This window comes from Drosophila sulfurigaster, chromosome 2R, assembly GCF_023558435.1.
Source record: "Drosophila sulfurigaster albostrigata strain 15112-1811.04 chromosome 2R, ASM2355843v2, whole genome shotgun sequence".
Taxonomy (NCBI): Eukaryota; Metazoa; Arthropoda; class Insecta; order Diptera; family Drosophilidae; genus Drosophila; species Drosophila sulfurigaster.
In genome coordinates, this window is record NC_084882.1 from 33,672,593 (window position 1) to 33,691,292 (window position 18,700).

The following is an 18,700-nucleotide window of genomic DNA, read 5'->3' on the forward strand; positions in this document are numbered from 1 at the left end:
AGAAGAGCAGAAGGGGGAGAGTTGGCAGTAGCTTAACTAGCTTAGCAGTCGTCAGGGAGGCGAAAAACTTTGTCCTGTGCACGGCAAAAATTAAAACAAAAGCCTTTTGCTCATAAATAGCACATCATGTATCATTTACAATACTCAAACCCACTCAACTCAACTCAACACAGACCCCAGAGTGTACTCCTGTTTGCTGTTTGTGTGTGCCTGCGGCTCAACTCGACTGCTTCGTTGTCCTGGGACCTGGGAGTTGTGTCCTGCTTGCTGTTTAATTGCTGGCAAAGTTGTTTGTGTGTGTGTGTGTGCCAGGATGGCTTGGCAAGTAAACAAACATTGGCATATTGTGCTGATTTATGCGCGACAATGTGTTTTCCGTGTGATTCTTTTGCCCATCGGAATGGGGCATCAAATCAAATTACGCGACTTGATTGTCGACATGGGGGCAACACACACACACATATATATATACATTGAGCCCAAGTCGTTTGGCAGTTACAAAGCGAACTTTGAATATTCATTAGTGCGCCGCGCCTTCTTATATCCTCGCAATCTTATTGCAGACGTCTGCATATTTGTTCTCCAAATTGTATCTTCTATTGGCAGGCAAAAAAAAAATTCCATTCCGGATCTTTGGAGATGCGGGGCATCGATCCCCGTACCTCTCACATGCTAAGCGAGCGCTCTACCATCTGAGCTACATCCCCATGTGTCTTTTAGCCAAACAATTTCCACCTACAATTGCCGCTAAACTTGCCAACAAACTGCAGCGACAGCTAAAAGCCAGCAAAGAGCTTTTGGCCTCAGCAAACAGTTTGTGGTAGCTTTAATGCAAATGTCTTCGATCAGCAAATACTTTTGGGCATTCATGTAAGAGAAGTTGTTGATTTATTTTCACCTTCCTCAAACTGTTTTGTAATTTACTGCTAAAACAAAATAGTAATATTTTGTTATTTATAAGTTTTAAGTTTGGAATCTCAGATCTATATTTAAATTATATAGAATTTTAGTACTTTTGGTAAACTGAATTTTGCAGACAAAAATAGTTTTGAAATGAGATTGTTTGACAGCTGTGATATTCGCTTAGATTTCTGCTTCAGAATGAGGAAAGAATAATATATTATTATTATTATCAAGAATCATTCAAATATTTTTGGGCATTTCTGAGCGATATGTTGTTGATTTTCCTCAAAATGTTAAATTTAGCGGACAAAAATAGTTTTTAAATGAGATTGTTTGACAGCTGTGATATTCGCTTAGTTTTCTGTTTCAGAATGAGGAAAGAATTATATATTATTATTATTATTATTAAATTAGATTGCTGATATTAAAACTAGTTTCAAACAATATTTAAATACTTTTAGGCATCTCTTGCATGAGATTTATTTTTATTTTCCTCAAAATGTTTTGTAATTTACTCAAGCTAAAGCAAAGCTATGATACAACATATTTACTTACAAGTTCTAAGTTTGGAAACTCAGATCTATATTTAAATTATATAGAAATGTTGTAACATTTGTTAACACTAAATTTAGCGGATAAAAATAGTTTGTAGATGTGATTGTTTTACAGTTTTAAGTGAATAAGATTTTAGCCTTAGAATGAGGAAAAAATACTATATACAATTAGATTGCTGATTTTAAAACTAGTTGGAAGAAATCTTTGTAGACCCTTATATTAAAAAAAGAGGAAAACGGTCTACTAAATGTGTTCAATTCAGAAAATATGTTTATTAAAATTATGATAATAGACACATCTTTTCTTATTATTAACACTCTGTTCTCTTCAGTTGACGCATAAATCGTTCGCCTTTTTCTTATTATTATTATCTTAATGATTTCCTATTATAGCTCAAGTTCTTATGAATCCGTAACTTCTAAATTCGCAATTGCAATTTTTAACGATTAAATGAAGCCACATTTGAATTCCCTTTCTTCAACCTGACTCGAAATTTATTTACCGAATAGAACTCTACGCTAAACAACTTAGCCAAAGTTTTGATCCCATCTATTTATCTTCTTTCTCGCTGCGAGGCATTTAAAAATCGTGAGTTCGATAAAATAATACAACAAAGCTACCCGCATAATCAAGTGCTTGGCATTTTTGTATCGTTTGTCGTTTGCCGTTTGGTGCACGAAACAACCAAGAAACAAACAAACAATAAAATATTGAGCACATTAATGTTTAGTCAGACGTAAAATTACTTTTAAGTCTACTTTTGCCAAACGCAAGGAGCTCGCGCGATAGACTCTTAAACAATGTCAAGGAGCAGGACACCAGGACATCAGATAGAGATAGAAAGAGGCACGAGCTATAAAGACGTTAGATAAACGTTAGATGCATATTTATGATTTAGCACTCGAAACGGCAAAAATGGAATGAGATACGTGGCCATTGAGGACACTCCTGTTGGTCCTGACTGTCACATTTTTCTTCTATTTTTTTTTGCTATTTGCGTAAAGCTTTCATAATGCTCGATAATGAAAAATGAAAAATCTCTCACTTTTCAGATAGAAGAAAGGAGACAGTTGGCTGGCCTTTTCTCGTGGCCGTAATAAAAGTTTATGCAAGTGTTTTGGATTTAATTAAGAATAAGAAAAATGAAAATGCCAAACTTTTCGATTGCCAGATGCGCGTGTCTCGCATAAGCGGATTTGCCAGAGACATTTATTGTTATTTCTACTTCGAATTTGTTTACGTTAATTAGAAAGAAGCTCAGCGCCATCGACAAGGGGATGTCCTTGCATAGATTGCGCACTTTGAGCAAATTGAAGGCACCAAAAATCATCATCTTAGCGCGAGATTGGAAGGAATTTATTTGGTCATTTCATGAAATTGACTGAGAAGTCATCATAACTGCATGTGTCATAAATATATTTGAAATTTAAATTGAAATGGGATTGAGACGGATTAAAAAATATTAGAAATTACTGGAAGTTAATTACTTTCATTTTTCGATAGTTTTTAAATAATTTTTCAATATTTTCGTAAATTTTTTAGCCATTTCATTCGTTTTAAGAAATGTTTTCATTTTACCTATAATAACCAAATATCTCAAATTGAAATATATAGTATTTTAAAATCTACGCATTACAAAAAAATACTTTTTTAAAATGCAACTCAATAAAAGATTTCAAAGAACATTTCTTTAAAATTGATGTCTCTATAATAATAGATTATAATTTTAAGCTCACCTTGTTGTTTGATTTATAGTGCAATTGAAAAAACTCTTGCTTAACCTTAGGCTCTTCTATGGACATTCGATACTCAATGCAAATGAACAATAAAATGAATCACAAACAGCCTTAATTGACAACTTGGTTGCCATCTACTAAACACTAAATCCAGTCGTCAGTTACTCAAAACCAAGTCAGTCTATTAATGCACTTAAACAATTCGATTGCCAAAGTTCAGTTAATTACACATCAAGTTCAATAAGTTAACTCAATCACAATAAGTCAGTTGACCATGTCAAATACAGCTCACGTTTTGCCACTTCAAGCGATGCTTAATTGTTTATGAATTGGCCTATAGAGTTGTGTCGTTGTGTGCGTGTGAGCGTATGTGTGTGAAATATAAATCAGCCTGTGTGATAGGCTATGGTTTTTTTGTGTGTTGGTGTTTCCTGTCAACACGTTGCGTGACAGTTATGCGGTTGACAAAACGGAAACGGAAGTTTGTGCGTGGTTAAGTGAAGGGAGTTAGTTTCTTTCTCCTCTTTTTTGAGGTTTATTTTCGATTTATTGCTGTTTTTGGCGTTTAATTTTTGGATATTATGTTGAGTATCGCCTTATTTTTGTTAACCATTTATTTTTATGAACTTTATTTTGAATTCTGATATACTTTTTTTTGCATTGGAATTACAATTTATTTAGAATTAATTTGGTATTTTTGTATTTGTCTATTTGTATATGGATACATTTATTTAATGTAATTTTGAATTGTATTTGATCTTTAACCTTTATAGTAAAATGTGGATTAAAATATATTGGTTTTAATTATTTTATTAATTTTGTATATGCCATTTTTAATTTGATTGATTTATTGCGATTTCTGAGTTTTAGTTTGATTTGTAAATTATTTCTGAATTGCATTAATTTTTGAATTTTTTTATTTTACTGGTAATTTTTATGAATTTGTGCTTTAATTGTTGTCTATTTTACTAAGCATTTATATCTCTGTTTATTCATCACTGAATTTGAAGTGATGAAGTGACTATTTCTTATGATTTTAACATAATAATATTGTCTTTTGTTGTTAATTGTTTATCATTTGTATCTCATTTATATGTAATTATAGTTAAATTCTTGTTATAGAACAAATTGATTCGTATAATGAGAGACTGCAGTTTGGAAAGTATTATTTATGGCACCATAAAATCAGGTGTTGTTGACCGAAAACAACAACACATAGAAGACATATAGAACACTGCACTACACAACACTGGCACTGGGTACGAGAACTTTCTGTGCTGCTGTCGTGCTGCCAAATGGCATTAACCGACGGTAAGATTCTGGTAGTTGGGAGTAGTTTAGAGAGTAACACAGAAACAGCAACAGCAATAGCAATAGCAATAGCAACAGCTGCAGCAACAACAGCAAGTGCTGCGATGTACATGGCCAACACAACAACAAGTGCAATAACACACAACACAATAACAAGAACAAGAACAACAACAACAAGAGTTGCGTACACACAGCCATTTCATATACAACGAACGAGCGTCGAGCCGAGGATCATAACGACTTGTATATAACACGAAGTCACGGCCCGAGAGGCGGCCGCTGCACCAAAGCAGAAGGAGAGGGGAGGCGGAAGGCAAAACAAAACACAGCACAAAACAATGCAAAATACAACAACAGCAGCAGGCAGGCAGGCAGGCTGGAAGAGGGAGGCAACAGCAATGTGTAACTAAATAAGATGCAACGACAACGCAGCAGAAGGATTGGGGGAGGAGGAGGGGAGCAACCGCCCACGCCGCCCGTTGCGGGCAGCGCACGACGAACGAGCGAGGTGTAAAGACCGAGCGAGACTAACGCCATACGCCAAGGAGCAGTGCAGTCAGCAGCAAGCCTTTCGTCTTCACACGAAAGCCGACACACGACGTCAGCCGAAAGACGGACGAGCCGAGAGAGCAAGCAAGGGAGCGAGCGCTGGAAGTGAGAGCGAGTGCGCATGAGAAATTGAGCAAAAGAAACGCATTGGGAAATAAAATAAAATACAAGCAAAACAACATAAATAGCAAAAACAATAACAACAACAAGATGAAGAGAAGCAGCAGAAGCAGCAGAAGCAGCAGCAGCAGAACAGCAACAGCAGCAAAGCAATAACAACAACTGCAATGTGCAATTAATGGTTGCTTGCAAAGTCAGAGCGAGAGCGAAAGAGAGAGAGAGCGTAAGTCAGAGCGCGGGAGAGTGGGAAAAGTGCAAGCGCAACTGCTGCCTGGTTGGCTGTTGCACACTTCTAGGCTGGCTGCTGGTGTGAGTGTTGGCATTTTTGTTTGTAAACTACATATACAACAATACAATAAGCAAGACATGGAGATGGTTTCAAGTCGGAGTAAGAGTCAGAGTCAGTGTGCAGGATCCTCCTGCTCCTTGTGCCCCACTGTACTATACATATGTAGTATGCAAGACCGAAATTTTCGGCGCATGTCATTTGATTGTCCTGCCTATAAAAGTCAGTTAGGCTATGTGCTTGAGCTCAGTTGAATTTCAACTACCAAGCGTTTCGTGTTTGTCTCCTACGAAGAAGCAACAAACAACAATTGCATTAACTGTGTTTCGTCCTGTTTATAATTGTGTGCTACGCAAGAAAATCGCAAGGAAATTCGACATCGAGTTCATTGCCAAAAAGAAGGGCGGCAAGACTCTTGGATTTCAACGCGAGCCAACGGCTTAAAAAGGTGCGTCTGAGTTTAGGGGATGTATTCACATGCGCATGGGGTTGTAAAATTAAATTCCTATCATCTACAAGTAGTTCTAAGGTTCATTAAGGGATTGTTAAGTTAATTAGGATTGATCTCTGATAAGTCTTATTTAATTAAGGAAGAGCAGACTTCTTAAAAATTACCAATAAGTGACAGAATAAAGAAAAAGTATACTGTACTTTAGATATCTTTTAATGAGGTAGCAGAAATGTTTGTGGAATAAGTATACACATTTGATACAAAAAGAAAAGATCATGACCATGGTATTCTGCGCATTAAGAGCCAACAGATCTTCAGAGTCTTAATCGCTTACTGCGCAGATAACAATCTCGCTCTCTCTGTTCTCCAGCTTCGGCTTTACTTCGGTTTGCAACTTCGTAAAGCCGAATAAGTTCAACCACAGAGAGCTTAGTGAGACGTAATGATCTGTGCACTCTGAGGAACTAAAGTTGGGGAGCATTTATATAAAAGTTTTTCCTGAAAACTTCTTAACTACAATTCGCTATTTATATTTATTTCTACGAATATCTCTTTTTTTTTTGTTGTATATTTGTTCTTTATTATAACCCTACATTTAATATAAGTTGAAGGCCTAAGTAGCTCTAGCTCATTGCAATTTGAATTGTATACTTTATTATAATAAAATAATAATAACTATTTGCAACATTTTTTATCACATTTCGCAGACTACTTTAAACTTCAATAGCTGGTAAAGCTCGAACTACTTCAATCATCAAACGGCTTCAAGGCCGCCATCAAATTAGTTGTGTGTGTCACTCGTCAGTTCGCACACAGCGAGCCTACTGTAAGTAGAATCACGTAAAGATGCCAACAATGAAGAAAAGCGTGGTTTTTCATGGAGTAAAGAGCAACGTCAGTCGCTATAAGGCGTCACACAAAAGAACCAAAGTCACAAATAAGTATGAAAAATGCAAAAAAAGCAAATTGAAATGAACGTAACGGAAAAGTAACCATTAAATTAATCCATATAAATAAAATAATGATAATTGTAACCAAATAGTAGGGCCCTTAAGTAGCCAACGATATACGATACGATGTAATCAATATCAAGTTAATTTATCAAACTATCTAATTAAGCAGTCACAGAAAATAAACAGCAATGCATAGGTAGGCAAGTAATGGTATAATAGCTATAAGTTCAATCATCGATAATAATGCACAAAATAATGTGTCGAATCCAACAATCAAACATTCCCCCGACAAATTAAGTATAACGATCTATAAATGATCACGCTAGCGATCGGTTTAAATATCATTAAAACTGTTCTTCCCAACGAGAGCTAAACATTGGCCCAAGTCTGATCTATCCGGGGCATGTGTTCTGCTTGTCAACCTCAACCTGCCAACAAAATTATCCGTGGAACATTCAAATGGGTGTCCGTTTTTTTTTGCACAACGCGTACGCGACGGTCACATACAATGAAATCCATTCAATCTGAGGCCAGGGTCCGGACCTTTGCTTTAACGCGATCTACGTGCCGTGCGTCAAGCGGCTGTCGCCCCTCGTGTCGGTTGGGCGGGTGGTGGGTAACTATTGATGTTACACGTTGGGACTGCGTTCGCAAAACAAATCGGATTGGATTCAAGATTGAATTCTAGTATTATATTATACATTCTCCACATCTTCACTATTATTTGTTGTTTATATTTATATGTATCCCTTTTATTTTGTGGATCTTATCATTTTATCAATCAAAATTTGAATATTGTGCGCATACGTATACTTAATATTTGACACATACTTGCAGCCATTCGCCATTCGCTGGCAACTGACTAATTGACTTTCATTGCCAATTTCTTCAGGAATTTGCTATATGTATTCATAAAATATATTTATATACCCGCTAGCTTTCGAGAGCACTTGTTATGTTGTATGCAGATCAATACAATACAGTAATAACTATAGTCTTTATGTTTCCTGAAACTTTGGTATCGATCTGATGTAAAATTTATTTAAGAAATTCTTTTGTATGGGAAAAATCGTTGAACTACTAGGGGTCTTTGCTTTGTTTGTCCATCTGGTATATTTTGCACGCCATGGTATATTTTGAATGTACTACTATACCATATACCAACTATACTCTTTGATATATTTTAGTATTTTTGCGGTGTGTTAATTTGGTATATTTTAAGAAAAATACCGCACTGTTTTGCTTTTATTCAAAACTATTCTACCAATTTTAACTCAAATATGTTCTGCCGTTCTTGATTTATAAGTACACAAACATAACACGACTTTCTGTTATACTATATAGATGGGTAGCGGGTATCTCACAGTCGAACATACTCGACTGTAGCTTTCTTACTAGCTCAAATAATCGTTCTTGCATCCTCGCATTCTAGAGTTTGAAAGAAAGCATGCCACTCTATTCTTCAGTTTTTTAAATAATGTATACATATGTGCTAAAAATAGTTTTCACAAATTTTGAGAAGTTAATTTAACGTTAAAATTTATTATTTATTTATAATTAGGTATTTTTAGAATTTAAATTGTTATATGATTGATAAAGATTTTCTTTGCTTGTCTTAAATTGAAGTTGAGTTGGATTTATATACACATAGATATCATTAATGTTTGTCAAAAGTCAAACCCAATAGATATTCTACAGCCGCTATTTAGTTTTCATAGTGTTTATCACTAGGACTGCCTTTTCTAAATCCAGCTTGATGTGAGAACTCTTGCCAAAATATCTTTGGGAGTTTATCATAATCCAACTTCAGCGGCTGTGAGGCCACCACAATTGGTGTTTGTTTTGAAACCCTTAACGCAAACCTTGTTAACGCTCTTTGCTGTCAACCGAGCATCGGCCAAGAAATGCATATTTAGTCAAGTGTTAATAATGTGCTTGCCTTCCCCAGGGCAATCCAAGCCCCAGACCCAGGTTCAGACCCAGGCAAACCACCCGCAATCCACCCACAAAAGGTGCAAGCGTGCGTTAAAAGAAAGAAAACAAAAAATACAGAGACGCACACACAAGACAAACAAACAAACAAATATGCTAGTGTGAGGGGCTAAAGAAAAATGAAAATAGAGAAAAAAACTTGCCTGCGTAATTTTCTCCAGGGCTGGTTTTTATGCGACGGCGGTGAGGGAAACTGGTGCCTGTGATTGTGAGAAAAATAAATATAAAAAATTAAAATAAATAAAGCGAAAAGAAAATGCATAACTAAACAGAGCAAAGATTCTTATAGCTAGTGTCCAAAAGCGAAGAGATAGAGAAGGAAAAGGAGGCTGACTGTCTGTTAATTTTGTTATTCAAAATGTTGTCTGAGATTCGCGACGTTTATTTATTTCCGCATTGCTGCGGCCTTTTGGCTTCATTCTTTTCATTTCAAGACCTCGCTCGTTTTGTCTTGGCCTTCATTGTCATTTCCGATGGGGGACGAAGCTTTTTTTGTAGATTTTTTGTGAGTTGGCCTGCAACGAGTTGATAATGAAGTTGCAGAGGAAAGGCGAAGAATATTTCGCAGGGATTTTTAATTTGTTGGCGCATAATTAAAATTTGCGGCAAGTTGCAAATGTCGCATCAGTCTGTTGCACATGGCAAATAGACTGTAGTTGGGGTAGATACTGTATCTGGTAGATACTTTTATCGGCACGACGCGTCACGTACTTTCAACGTCAATTGGCCAAAAAGTTATTGCCTAGGTGAATTGACAGGCCAGGACAACAACCGAGCGCACTCGAACGGAAATTTCAATGACAATGGCCAGAGTCCGAACCCCAAGGAGTCTGAGTCTGAGGCAAGCCAAGCGTGAGCCCAAAAAGTATCTCACGAATAGCCGCAAGGGACAGCGTCGCCTCTTTTTCCCCACCTCGACTTCCATTGTTCGCCATCCACTTGAAAATTTATGTGTTAATTTCAAGACAGCGTTTTTTTCGGACATTTTTCAAAAAGTTTTTTCCTGCTGTTGTTGTTTAGGGCTTAAAAGGGAGTGAGAGGCATGTGGTCCAGGTGCTGCCAGGGTCAGCTTGGTGCTTGGTGGTAATAAATGAGCTAATAATAAGCGAAATGTGCTTTTGAGTGACCCTAAACAATGGCCCGTTTCCCGATTCCCCCCATTTCTTGGGGTCTGAGGCGATTGGAAGGTTCTGCTTCATGCCAGAAATTGCTGTGAAATTGAGTTAAAAAAAAAAGAGCGAGCACAACTTTCCCGACCGGCAACTGAAAAATGCGCAAAAGTGTCGAAAATTCCGTTGCTGACATGAAAAGATTTGTTTATAATTAATTTCCCAACGCTTTTCTTTTTTTTATGCAAAGGTCTGAAACATGTGACGCGGTATGAAATTAATTACGTTAATACCTATGGTCAGCTATGTTTTATTTTCACTTTTTTTTTGGCGATGGCGAATAGCAATTAACAAAGGTCTTAAACAAGAATTTGAAAAATACGAAAAAATAAGTTTAGAATATAGTGAAAGTTGTATACTCTACAAAATACTTATTCTTAGCTTCTTATACTTTTTGGGAACTCAATTGTATTTACTTTACTTTATTTTAAAACATTTTCTTAAAGTTTCGAAGGATGATTATTAAAATAATATTTATCCTTTTGCTGACTTTCTTGAATTTTCTAAATTTATCACTAATAATATGTTCTTTATTTTATTGTAGACTTCAACAACCCTTTCGTTACAAACTTTATTCAAATTTTAATCGACTCTAATTTAAGAAACTTTTCTGAATTTTTTAAAAAGTACTTTTGGTAGTCGGAGGCCAAGGGCCACATAACAGCAGCAACAACAGTAAAAGCCACAAACAAGTGTTGACGTGTTGCGAGAAATTGGTAACAGAAGAGAAGAAAGAGCAGAATGAAGTAGATGTCAGAAAAAAGAACTGAAATTTTTTAGCCGCATGTTACAAATTCCAATCAATTTCTAGAGCGTCTAGAAGGTGAGGACATGTTGAGATGAGTTCAGTTCAGATGAGATGAGATGAGATGAGACCAATGTCCAGTCATTTGCCGGAAAATTGAGCAGACATGCATATCCGGATATCCGCAAAACGGAAATGGTCAAGATGCAAAACGCAGTCAGGTTGGGCTGCTATCAATTACAATTGTTCTTCATCTCTACTTTTTTTTGGAGGTGAACTATGCTTTGTGGCTTTGTGTCTTGGCAGCAGTTGGAGCCGTGTCTGCAGCTTGTTTGGTTAACAAGATGAAGTCGGCCCAGCTGCAGGCTATGGCTAAGGACAACTTCGACGTCAACGTCATTGAGACAAGCATCCGCAGCTAACAAAACAAACAAACAGCAAAGTTGTCTATTGAGTCGCTTTTTGTTTTGTTTTTTTTCTAGCCTGGCAACATTTGCGGCCTAATGGAATTTGACGCGTTAGCTAAAAAAAAACTGACTCAAGTAGCTGAGAGAAAGAAAAAGGGGGCATAAAGGTCCTTGCTACATGTGGCATATGAGTTGTTGTTGTTGTTGTTGCTCCTGCTGCTGCTGAACTGAAAATCGAAGTTAATATGCGCTGCAGACTGTGAAACAAATCATTTTCAAGTTGTTATGCGATATCGACACGTTTTTCCCATTTTATATTTATTATGAGTATTTCACATTTGTTTTTCTCCGTCTCTTGTTTTTGCAGCTGTTGCAAGGACACGGCATAAATGCCAATAATTTGATGATATTTCATAGAGAGCAGCATATTAGATTTAGCTAGAACTTTAGCACATTATAATGCTGATGACATTGCTTATAAGCAAATTAAATGCAATTTGAGGGCTTATTTATGCCACAAACCTCAAACCTTGCAGCTCTTGCCACATCAAACACGCAGCAGGCAGTCAAGAGAAAAGCGCGCCAAAAAAGCTCAACAAAACACTCGAGTATGTAAAACAGGCAGGCAAAAAAAAATGCGTTTAGGCCAGCTATTTTAGCAGCACGTGGGGGGATGCTGTGCCACGAAATGTGGCATGTGGCAAGTGGCATACACAACACATTATGCTTATGTCTCGACCTGAGATCCTGCGGAGCCCATAAAATTAGTAAGGACGTGAGAGCAACGCGTCGCTGGCGTTGATAGCCTGCCTCATTATCATAACATTTTCTGCGAACGTTGGCAGTTTACTAAATTCAATGTTGCACGGCATGTACAATGAACAAGCCACAATAAATATATGTACATAGCTTCTAGTTGATGTTGCATTTTCGTTATTATGATTTGGTTGTACATACGCGTGACAATAATGAAAAATACAATGATGTAAATATAAAATTGAAAATTACAACTAAAAGGAAACTATAGTTTAATTTAATTTAAATGTGAAATGCTCTTCTAGTCCTTTAACTACAATCTTTACGTGCATGCGACAAAGTTTTTTATATTTTACTGTCCCTACTCGTACCTCACTTAGCGGCCTAAACTGGGAGAGAATTTAGGCGGTTAAACTAATAGATGTCAAGTGAAACTGCTACATTTTATTTGATTTTTCTTTAGGGGCTGAAAGTGTACCGATTATATGCCGGTAAATATAAACAATGTTGCCATTAAGTGAGAAATTCATGAAGAACCGTGTGTGTCCTTCCAGTAGAGATTTCGCTGTAGACTTCACATTTAAGTAAACTTTATGATTGGATGAGATTTCTTTCTTCTATTAACATTTTGACACAAAATATATAATTAACAAACCTAACGTTTAAAAAATCTATAAAATTATGTGATAAAATGATAATTTCAGTAATTTCGCTTGCATTTCTAAATCATCTACTAAATATTTCAATTGGTATTCACACACACACACACACACAAGATTTTGCATATGTATGCAAGCATCACACATGACGTCTGTCTGTTTGTTATGCATGTGTGTGAAAGCAATATGGCGACTAATGAGCTGTCAAAATATAAAATTGCAACTTACCTATTGCCACTTGGTGGATTATATTGTTTGTTATAGAAATACGGCAGACGTTGTTGTTGTTGCTCTTGACCACCTGTATGGCATCCAGCTGACTGCAGCTCCGTCGCCGGCTCTGCTGCCGGCTCGCATGACGCAGAATCCGTTGCCGAAACAGAAGCCGACGGCTCTTCGGAGCCGGCAATTGTTGGTGTCGCCGTTGTTGTTGTTGTTGTTGAAATTGGCGTTTTTGTTGAGACTCCAACAACTGCGGTCGCAGGAGCCGCGGCCGCATCACACTTTTCTGCTATGGACTCCTTGGGAGTCGGCAGGTCTTGATTACTCTCAACGTTCATTGCCAAACTTAACAATCTATATACAAGTAACACTAGGAACGACTTAAAATAATAGACTTAAGTCATTATTAAGGCAGCGTCATCACAATTGTTTTGCTACAACGCGATTGACATTTGTACTTTCAGTTGTTGTTGTTGTTGCTTGAAACCGTCAAAGTGCATTTCTTATTGTCACTGCCGTGACGACAGTATTATCGTTTTACGTTTGTTTGTTTATTTACGAACTTCCCGAGCGATTTGTGTTCAATAAGATTACAAAAAATGCAAACATTACAAAAACTACGCACGTAAAGAACTCTTACTTTTGTTTGAGCTAAGTAAAATACTGGAAAAAACAGCTGAGAGCAGAGTTGCATGGGCATGCAGTGCTGCCACCTAGCGTTAGACATTTGAGGCGCGTAAAATAACAATTTGAAATTGCAAAACGAAATGTAAATAATATTGTGGCTTGCTTGCGAGTTTATGCAAATGCTGTTTGATTATTTGCTTTTATCTACTCAGACATTTTCATTTGTTTTGCCGCTACTTTTATTTACTCTCGCACAAATCTTTACAGCTCCCTGGCGCTGATTTTTCATTTGACGTCGTTGTTGTTGTCTGGCTGCTTGGCAGATACGTAGTTTGAAATTTCCATAATTATATGCATCAGTTGGCAGGTGGCTGAAGACGCTGAGGCACAACAATAAAAACTCAAAACAATAAACGCAAAGAACCAAAGAGGGCATGAAAACAAGGTAAATTGTACGAATGTGTATTTTTGTAATTTTTATGGCAGACTAAACCTGCGCAAAGTGTAAATATTGACAGTTTTTAAAAGCGAATAAACAATAAAGGCAAAATTGCAACTGAAAAGAAAAACAAACAAAATGCGTAAATTAATTTCTTCTGTTGAATTGTGGATGTTGTGTTGGGTCGATTTTGTGGGTTGTCTTGTTTCATTCCAGATTGTTCCAAGACTAAGCAGCCCTTGATTAGATTATTTTTGGCAGTACTGTGGAATGTGTTACGTTTTGGGCAAACTTCGATCACCAGGGGATGTAGCTCAGATGGTAGAGCGCTCGCTTAGCATGTGAGAGGTACGGGGATCGATGCCCCGCATCTCCAGAGGGAATTGACTTCTTTTTTAAAGATTTTTAAAATAGATATGATTTTAAAAATATTAAAATAAATAAAATTTAATAATTATTTAGAGTTTTTCTTATGAATGCGGTGTTTGTTTTAATGAGATATGAAATTTATATATGTATTATTTATTTGAAAAATTTAAACAAACTTCACAATGTTACAAATTAAAAAAAAAATTGAAGAACTGATAATTCCTCTTTTTAACTGGAGATGCGGGGCATCGATCCCCGTACCTCTCACATGCTAAGCGAGCGCTCTACCATCTGAGCTACATCCCCGTTGCATTTTGCAGCGATTTATTTCTCTAGAAAAGATAACTTCAAAAATATGTATTGTAAAAGATTGTTTTTCAAAAATTATATTGGACACATCCAAAATTATTATTTGAGAATTGTAGCTGATATCCTAGATATAAATTTTAATCCTGCCAGGCTAATATTTAATTAAAACGCTTTTCGGATTAAAAATCAACTACTTTGGAAAGTACAGAATAACCTAGAGAAATTAAAAAAGAAGGACAATGCCAATGAATTATCCTTTAAACTGGAGATGCGGGGCATCGATCCCCGTACCTCTCACATGCTAAGCGAGCGCTCTACCATCTGAGCTACATCCCCGTTGCGTTTTGCAGCGATTTATTTCTCTAGAAAAGATAACTTCAAAAATATGTATTGTAAAAGATTGTTTTTCAAAAATTATATGTGGACACAAAAATTATTTTTTGTGAATTGTAGCTGATATCCTAGATGAACATTTTTAGTCCTGCTAGGCCAATATTTAACAAAAAAATAAAAACGCTTTTCGGATTAAAAATCAACTACTTTGGAAAGTACAGAATAACCTAGAGAAATTAAAAAAGAAGGACAATGTCAATGACTTATCCTTTAAACTGGAGATGCGGGGCATCGATCCCCGTACCTCTCACATGCTAAGCGAGCGCTCTACCATCTGAGCTACATCCCCGTTGTGATTTTCGGTGATTTTGTGGTCAATTTAAAAACTGCAGCTCGTAGAATCTAAAAATAGATTGGCCTGTAAATAACTGGAATGCAAGACCATGGTCAGCAATTGGCCACATGAATGGAATCAACAAATGAACGCAATAAACAAAGATACAAGTTTGTGTTACAAAAGAAACAACCTAAAACTGGTCACGTATTTCTGGTTCATTGGCCCAAACAAAATTTGAAAGTGCGACCAAAGCATAAATATGCATGAACTGACGTTTATATTATGCAAGAAGGCTACCAAAGCAGTTTTGATTCGACAATGCTGGTCAACTTACAAAGCCACAAAAAACTGGTTTTTTATTCATCAAATGGTAGTTGGATACAAATTAATGTGAATAGTCAGCAGAGATAGTAAAATATAGCAGCTTAATAAATCTTCAAAGTAATTAAATCTAGAATAGATTTAAAAAAATCCTTTCAAAAATCAAAAAGAATCGACGGGCTCAACCGGGATTTGAACCCGGGACCTCTCGCACCCAAAGCGAGAATCATACCCCTAGACCATTGAGCCGCTTGTATTTACGATCGCCCATTTGTCTTCTTAAATCAACGATCTTGAGTTGCACTTTGTTTAAAATTCAATTTTAAAATGCAACTTTCTAAAATAAAACCAAGGTTGAATACAAATTATTTGGGAAATTAATTCAGTTTGTAATACCAACTTGTTTTTCGAACATAAATCACGTAGAGTAGTATAGGGCATAGGGTTGATTTAAAATAAGACTATTTTTTCGGTTAATTTCAACAGGGGATGTAGCTCAGATGGTAGAGCGCTCGCTTAGCATGTGAGAGGTACGGGGATCGATGCCCCGCATCTCCAGAGAGGATTTCTTTTTTTCTTGGTTTTGTTAATTTTTTCTCTCATTTTCTGTAATTAACTGCGCACATTATTTCCAGTTGAACACACTCGAAATGGACGGCAATTATTTGCATTAGCGTTTTGTGGTCGATTCAAGATAAAAGGTTAGTGCGAAAGTGAAGTTGAGTAAGGACTTTTCACATGCACTATATCTCCAGTTCAGTTCCAGTGGCAAGAGAATCAGAGAATGAGTCCGCAACCTGCTCAAATATTTAATTATTCATAACTTTAAACAATCACGGCGACGTCAGCGTCATGCCATATAACCCTAGGGCTACCCCAGATTTATCCTCCGCACAGTCAGAATGCCGTTTACGTCTCAACAAGCACAACACACAATACAAGGGTTTCCCCCCAACCCAACCCCCCATTCCACCGTCGTTTTTGCTGCTGTGCTGCTGCTGGTAATAACATTGTCGTAAAATCATGTTTGGCTTATCGTTATCCCAGCTGGGGAGCCGAGGACATAGCCAGGCCAGAGGATAGACAGGACACGACTTGGCATCGTCAGGATGTGAGTTGTGCGCGCTGCATTTAAATGCCGCTGAAAATGGCGTGAATTATAGAGGCGTAGGTTAAATGCCGTTAGACAGCCACATAAACTACAACAACAAAAACAGGAACTACAAGGATATGGGGGAGTCGAGTAACCCTTTCACTCTTGACATGTCATAGCATCGGGATAGATTTCAAAAATGTTGAATGTTCGCAAAAGTTTTGCGTGTCGCCCGCCCGTCTGCTTTTAATTTTTGTAAAATTATTTGCATTCGCATGCGAAACTGACACAAAACTTTACTACAACCTCCGCCGTGTTTTGGTGTCCTGGCTGGTTATCCTGTCGCTGCTGCTCCCTCGACTCCTTCCAACCAAGACTCTGGCTGTTTTCTTGTAATTATCGCTTTTGTTTGTTAGTTGAACTTTTGCCAGGTCTGGCCGCCGGCTAGCATACAAGTAGAAAATTAGCGTACTAAAATTACTAAACAATATTTGGCAAGACGCCTGTTTGCTCCTGCCGCAAAGTAGGCAACATATTGTCCTTGACTCGACTTGTTGTCGTTCATTTTCTAATTGGTCCAAAAAAAGTTGCTGCCAAGTTTTCTCGTTCCATCCTCGGCTACGAAAATCACACAAAAATGATTTCGTTTGCTAATTCAATTTTAATGCTTGATTTCATATTAATTGAAAAATAAATTTGACTTTAGCAACTGACAGTAAAAAAGGGTGTCGTTGAGTAGAGAAAGTAACTTAAAGTTGGTAATTGGACTTGAAGTATAATTTTGGAAAGATTTATTTCCTTTGTCGACTGATTAATTTATTTGAAATTTGGCAATATATAAATTTTTAATATAAATATTATAGCTATAATATAAAAAGATAAAAATACTCTCTGAGTTTCTGAAACTTTTCTGAATAATTGAAAAGAAAAAGGAGAAACTAAAATGTGGAATAATAAATAAAGAAATTCTTAAATATATATATATGCGTCAAATTAATTGTGGTTCTAAGCTAAATCTTTCTCAATGAAAGATTGAATTGCTGTGAAATAGTTGTATATTTTTCTAGAAAATTAATGGTTTAAAATATATAAAATTTAAATTCTAATTGTATTACTGAATATATATTGTAAAATAAGGCTTATTAGCATTGAACCGAGTCTTAAAGTCCACTATTTATGTGTCTAACTGATATGAAGTATTAAAATCAATTTCAACAGACTTTTGTTGAATATTATATTAAATCTTAGTTAAAAGATTTATTTCATTCTGTCCATGGACAATACCTAATCTTTGGGACAATAATTTGTTATGAAGCCAACGTTTATTAAACTAATAATTTACATGGACACACATTGTCGTTAAAAACAATTTGCTGTGCACAACAAAAAGCACACACACCGAGATTTATAAGCCACACATACAGAGGAAGCCAGTAAAAAAGCGAAGAGTCATAAACGTATTTAGAGCGATAAAAAGGTCAGCTTCCTCTTGCTTCTCCCTAAGCTGTAAGTAAACTTATTGAATGTCTTAAGTTTTTTCCATCTTTAACATTGTTTTCCCCCCATCTCGAGTTGCCTTCTGCTTGTTTTCATTTCATTTTTATGACAACGTTTAGAAATCGTTGTATATGAGTATTTTGCTGTCTTTTGGCGCTGTTTGTCTTTCTATTGCTTTGCTTTTGGCCACATTTAGCGCTATGCTCCCATTCCGTTCCGTATTGACATTTGATCTTTATGTGGCCAAGGTTCTAACCCCGACCACATATTGTACAGCAGCAGCAGCAGTATGTTGACTGTGTCGCTTTTGTTTGTCTGCAGGCATCTTTTTATGACTCGAGTGTGTTTGCCTTTCGGCTTTCGCCTTTCGCCTTGCCATAAAAAATAAAGAAGCGAAGCACAAAAAATGGTACACAAGTCTTAGAAACCAAATTTCTTGTGCGGGGTCATAAATATGAGGTCATCTGTTATGAACACGAGCTGCAATGGCTTAAGAAGCCTTTGAGTAAATAAAACTTGCCTCAAAGCAACGCAAAGCAAATCGTGTCGTTGTCTTCTGTG

The 18,700-nt window shown here is 36.6% G+C and overlaps 1 protein-coding gene and 7 non-coding genes across 8 annotated transcripts; 2 read left to right on the forward strand and 6 right to left on the reverse strand.

Annotated features, from left to right (window-relative positions):
- Positions 1-634: 634 nt before the first annotated feature.
- Trnaa-agc (transfer RNA alanine (anticodon AGC)) lies at positions 635-707 on the reverse strand. The gene has a single exon. It is a non-coding gene; the product is annotated as a tRNA-Ala (tRNA).
- An 8,243-nt stretch (positions 708-8,950) lies between these two features.
- Positions 8,951-13,599, reverse strand: LOC133838148 (probable splicing factor 3A subunit 1). Its single transcript, XM_062269133.1, has 2 exons — positions 12,821-13,599; positions 8,951-9,056 (listed from the first exon to the last, which is right to left on the reverse strand). Exons 1-2 carry the CDS (start codon positions 13,150-13,152, stop codon positions 8,966-8,968), a joined length of 423 nt encoding a protein of 140 aa, XP_062125117.1. The 5' UTR covers positions 13,153-13,599; the 3' UTR covers positions 8,951-8,965.
- Positions 13,600-14,183: 584 nt separating this feature from the next.
- Positions 14,184-14,256, forward strand: Trnaa-agc (transfer RNA alanine (anticodon AGC)). Its single transcript has one exon. It is a non-coding gene; the product is annotated as a tRNA-Ala (tRNA).
- A 226-nt stretch (positions 14,257-14,482) lies between these two features.
- Positions 14,483-14,555, reverse strand: Trnaa-agc (transfer RNA alanine (anticodon AGC)). The gene has a single exon. It is a non-coding gene; the product is annotated as a tRNA-Ala (tRNA).
- Positions 14,556-14,821: 266 nt separating this feature from the next.
- Trnaa-agc (transfer RNA alanine (anticodon AGC)) lies at positions 14,822-14,894 on the reverse strand. Its single transcript has one exon. It is a non-coding gene; the product is annotated as a tRNA-Ala (tRNA).
- A 273-nt stretch (positions 14,895-15,167) lies between these two features.
- Trnaa-agc (transfer RNA alanine (anticodon AGC)) lies at positions 15,168-15,240 on the reverse strand. The gene has a single exon. It is a non-coding gene; the product is annotated as a tRNA-Ala (tRNA).
- A 486-nt stretch (positions 15,241-15,726) lies between these two features.
- Positions 15,727-15,798, reverse strand: Trnap-ugg (transfer RNA proline (anticodon UGG)). The gene has a single exon. It is a non-coding gene; the product is annotated as a tRNA-Pro (tRNA).
- Positions 15,799-16,034: 236 nt separating this feature from the next.
- Positions 16,035-16,107, forward strand: Trnaa-agc (transfer RNA alanine (anticodon AGC)). The gene has a single exon. It is a non-coding gene; the product is annotated as a tRNA-Ala (tRNA).
- The last annotated feature ends 2,593 nt before the right edge of the window (positions 16,108-18,700 follow it).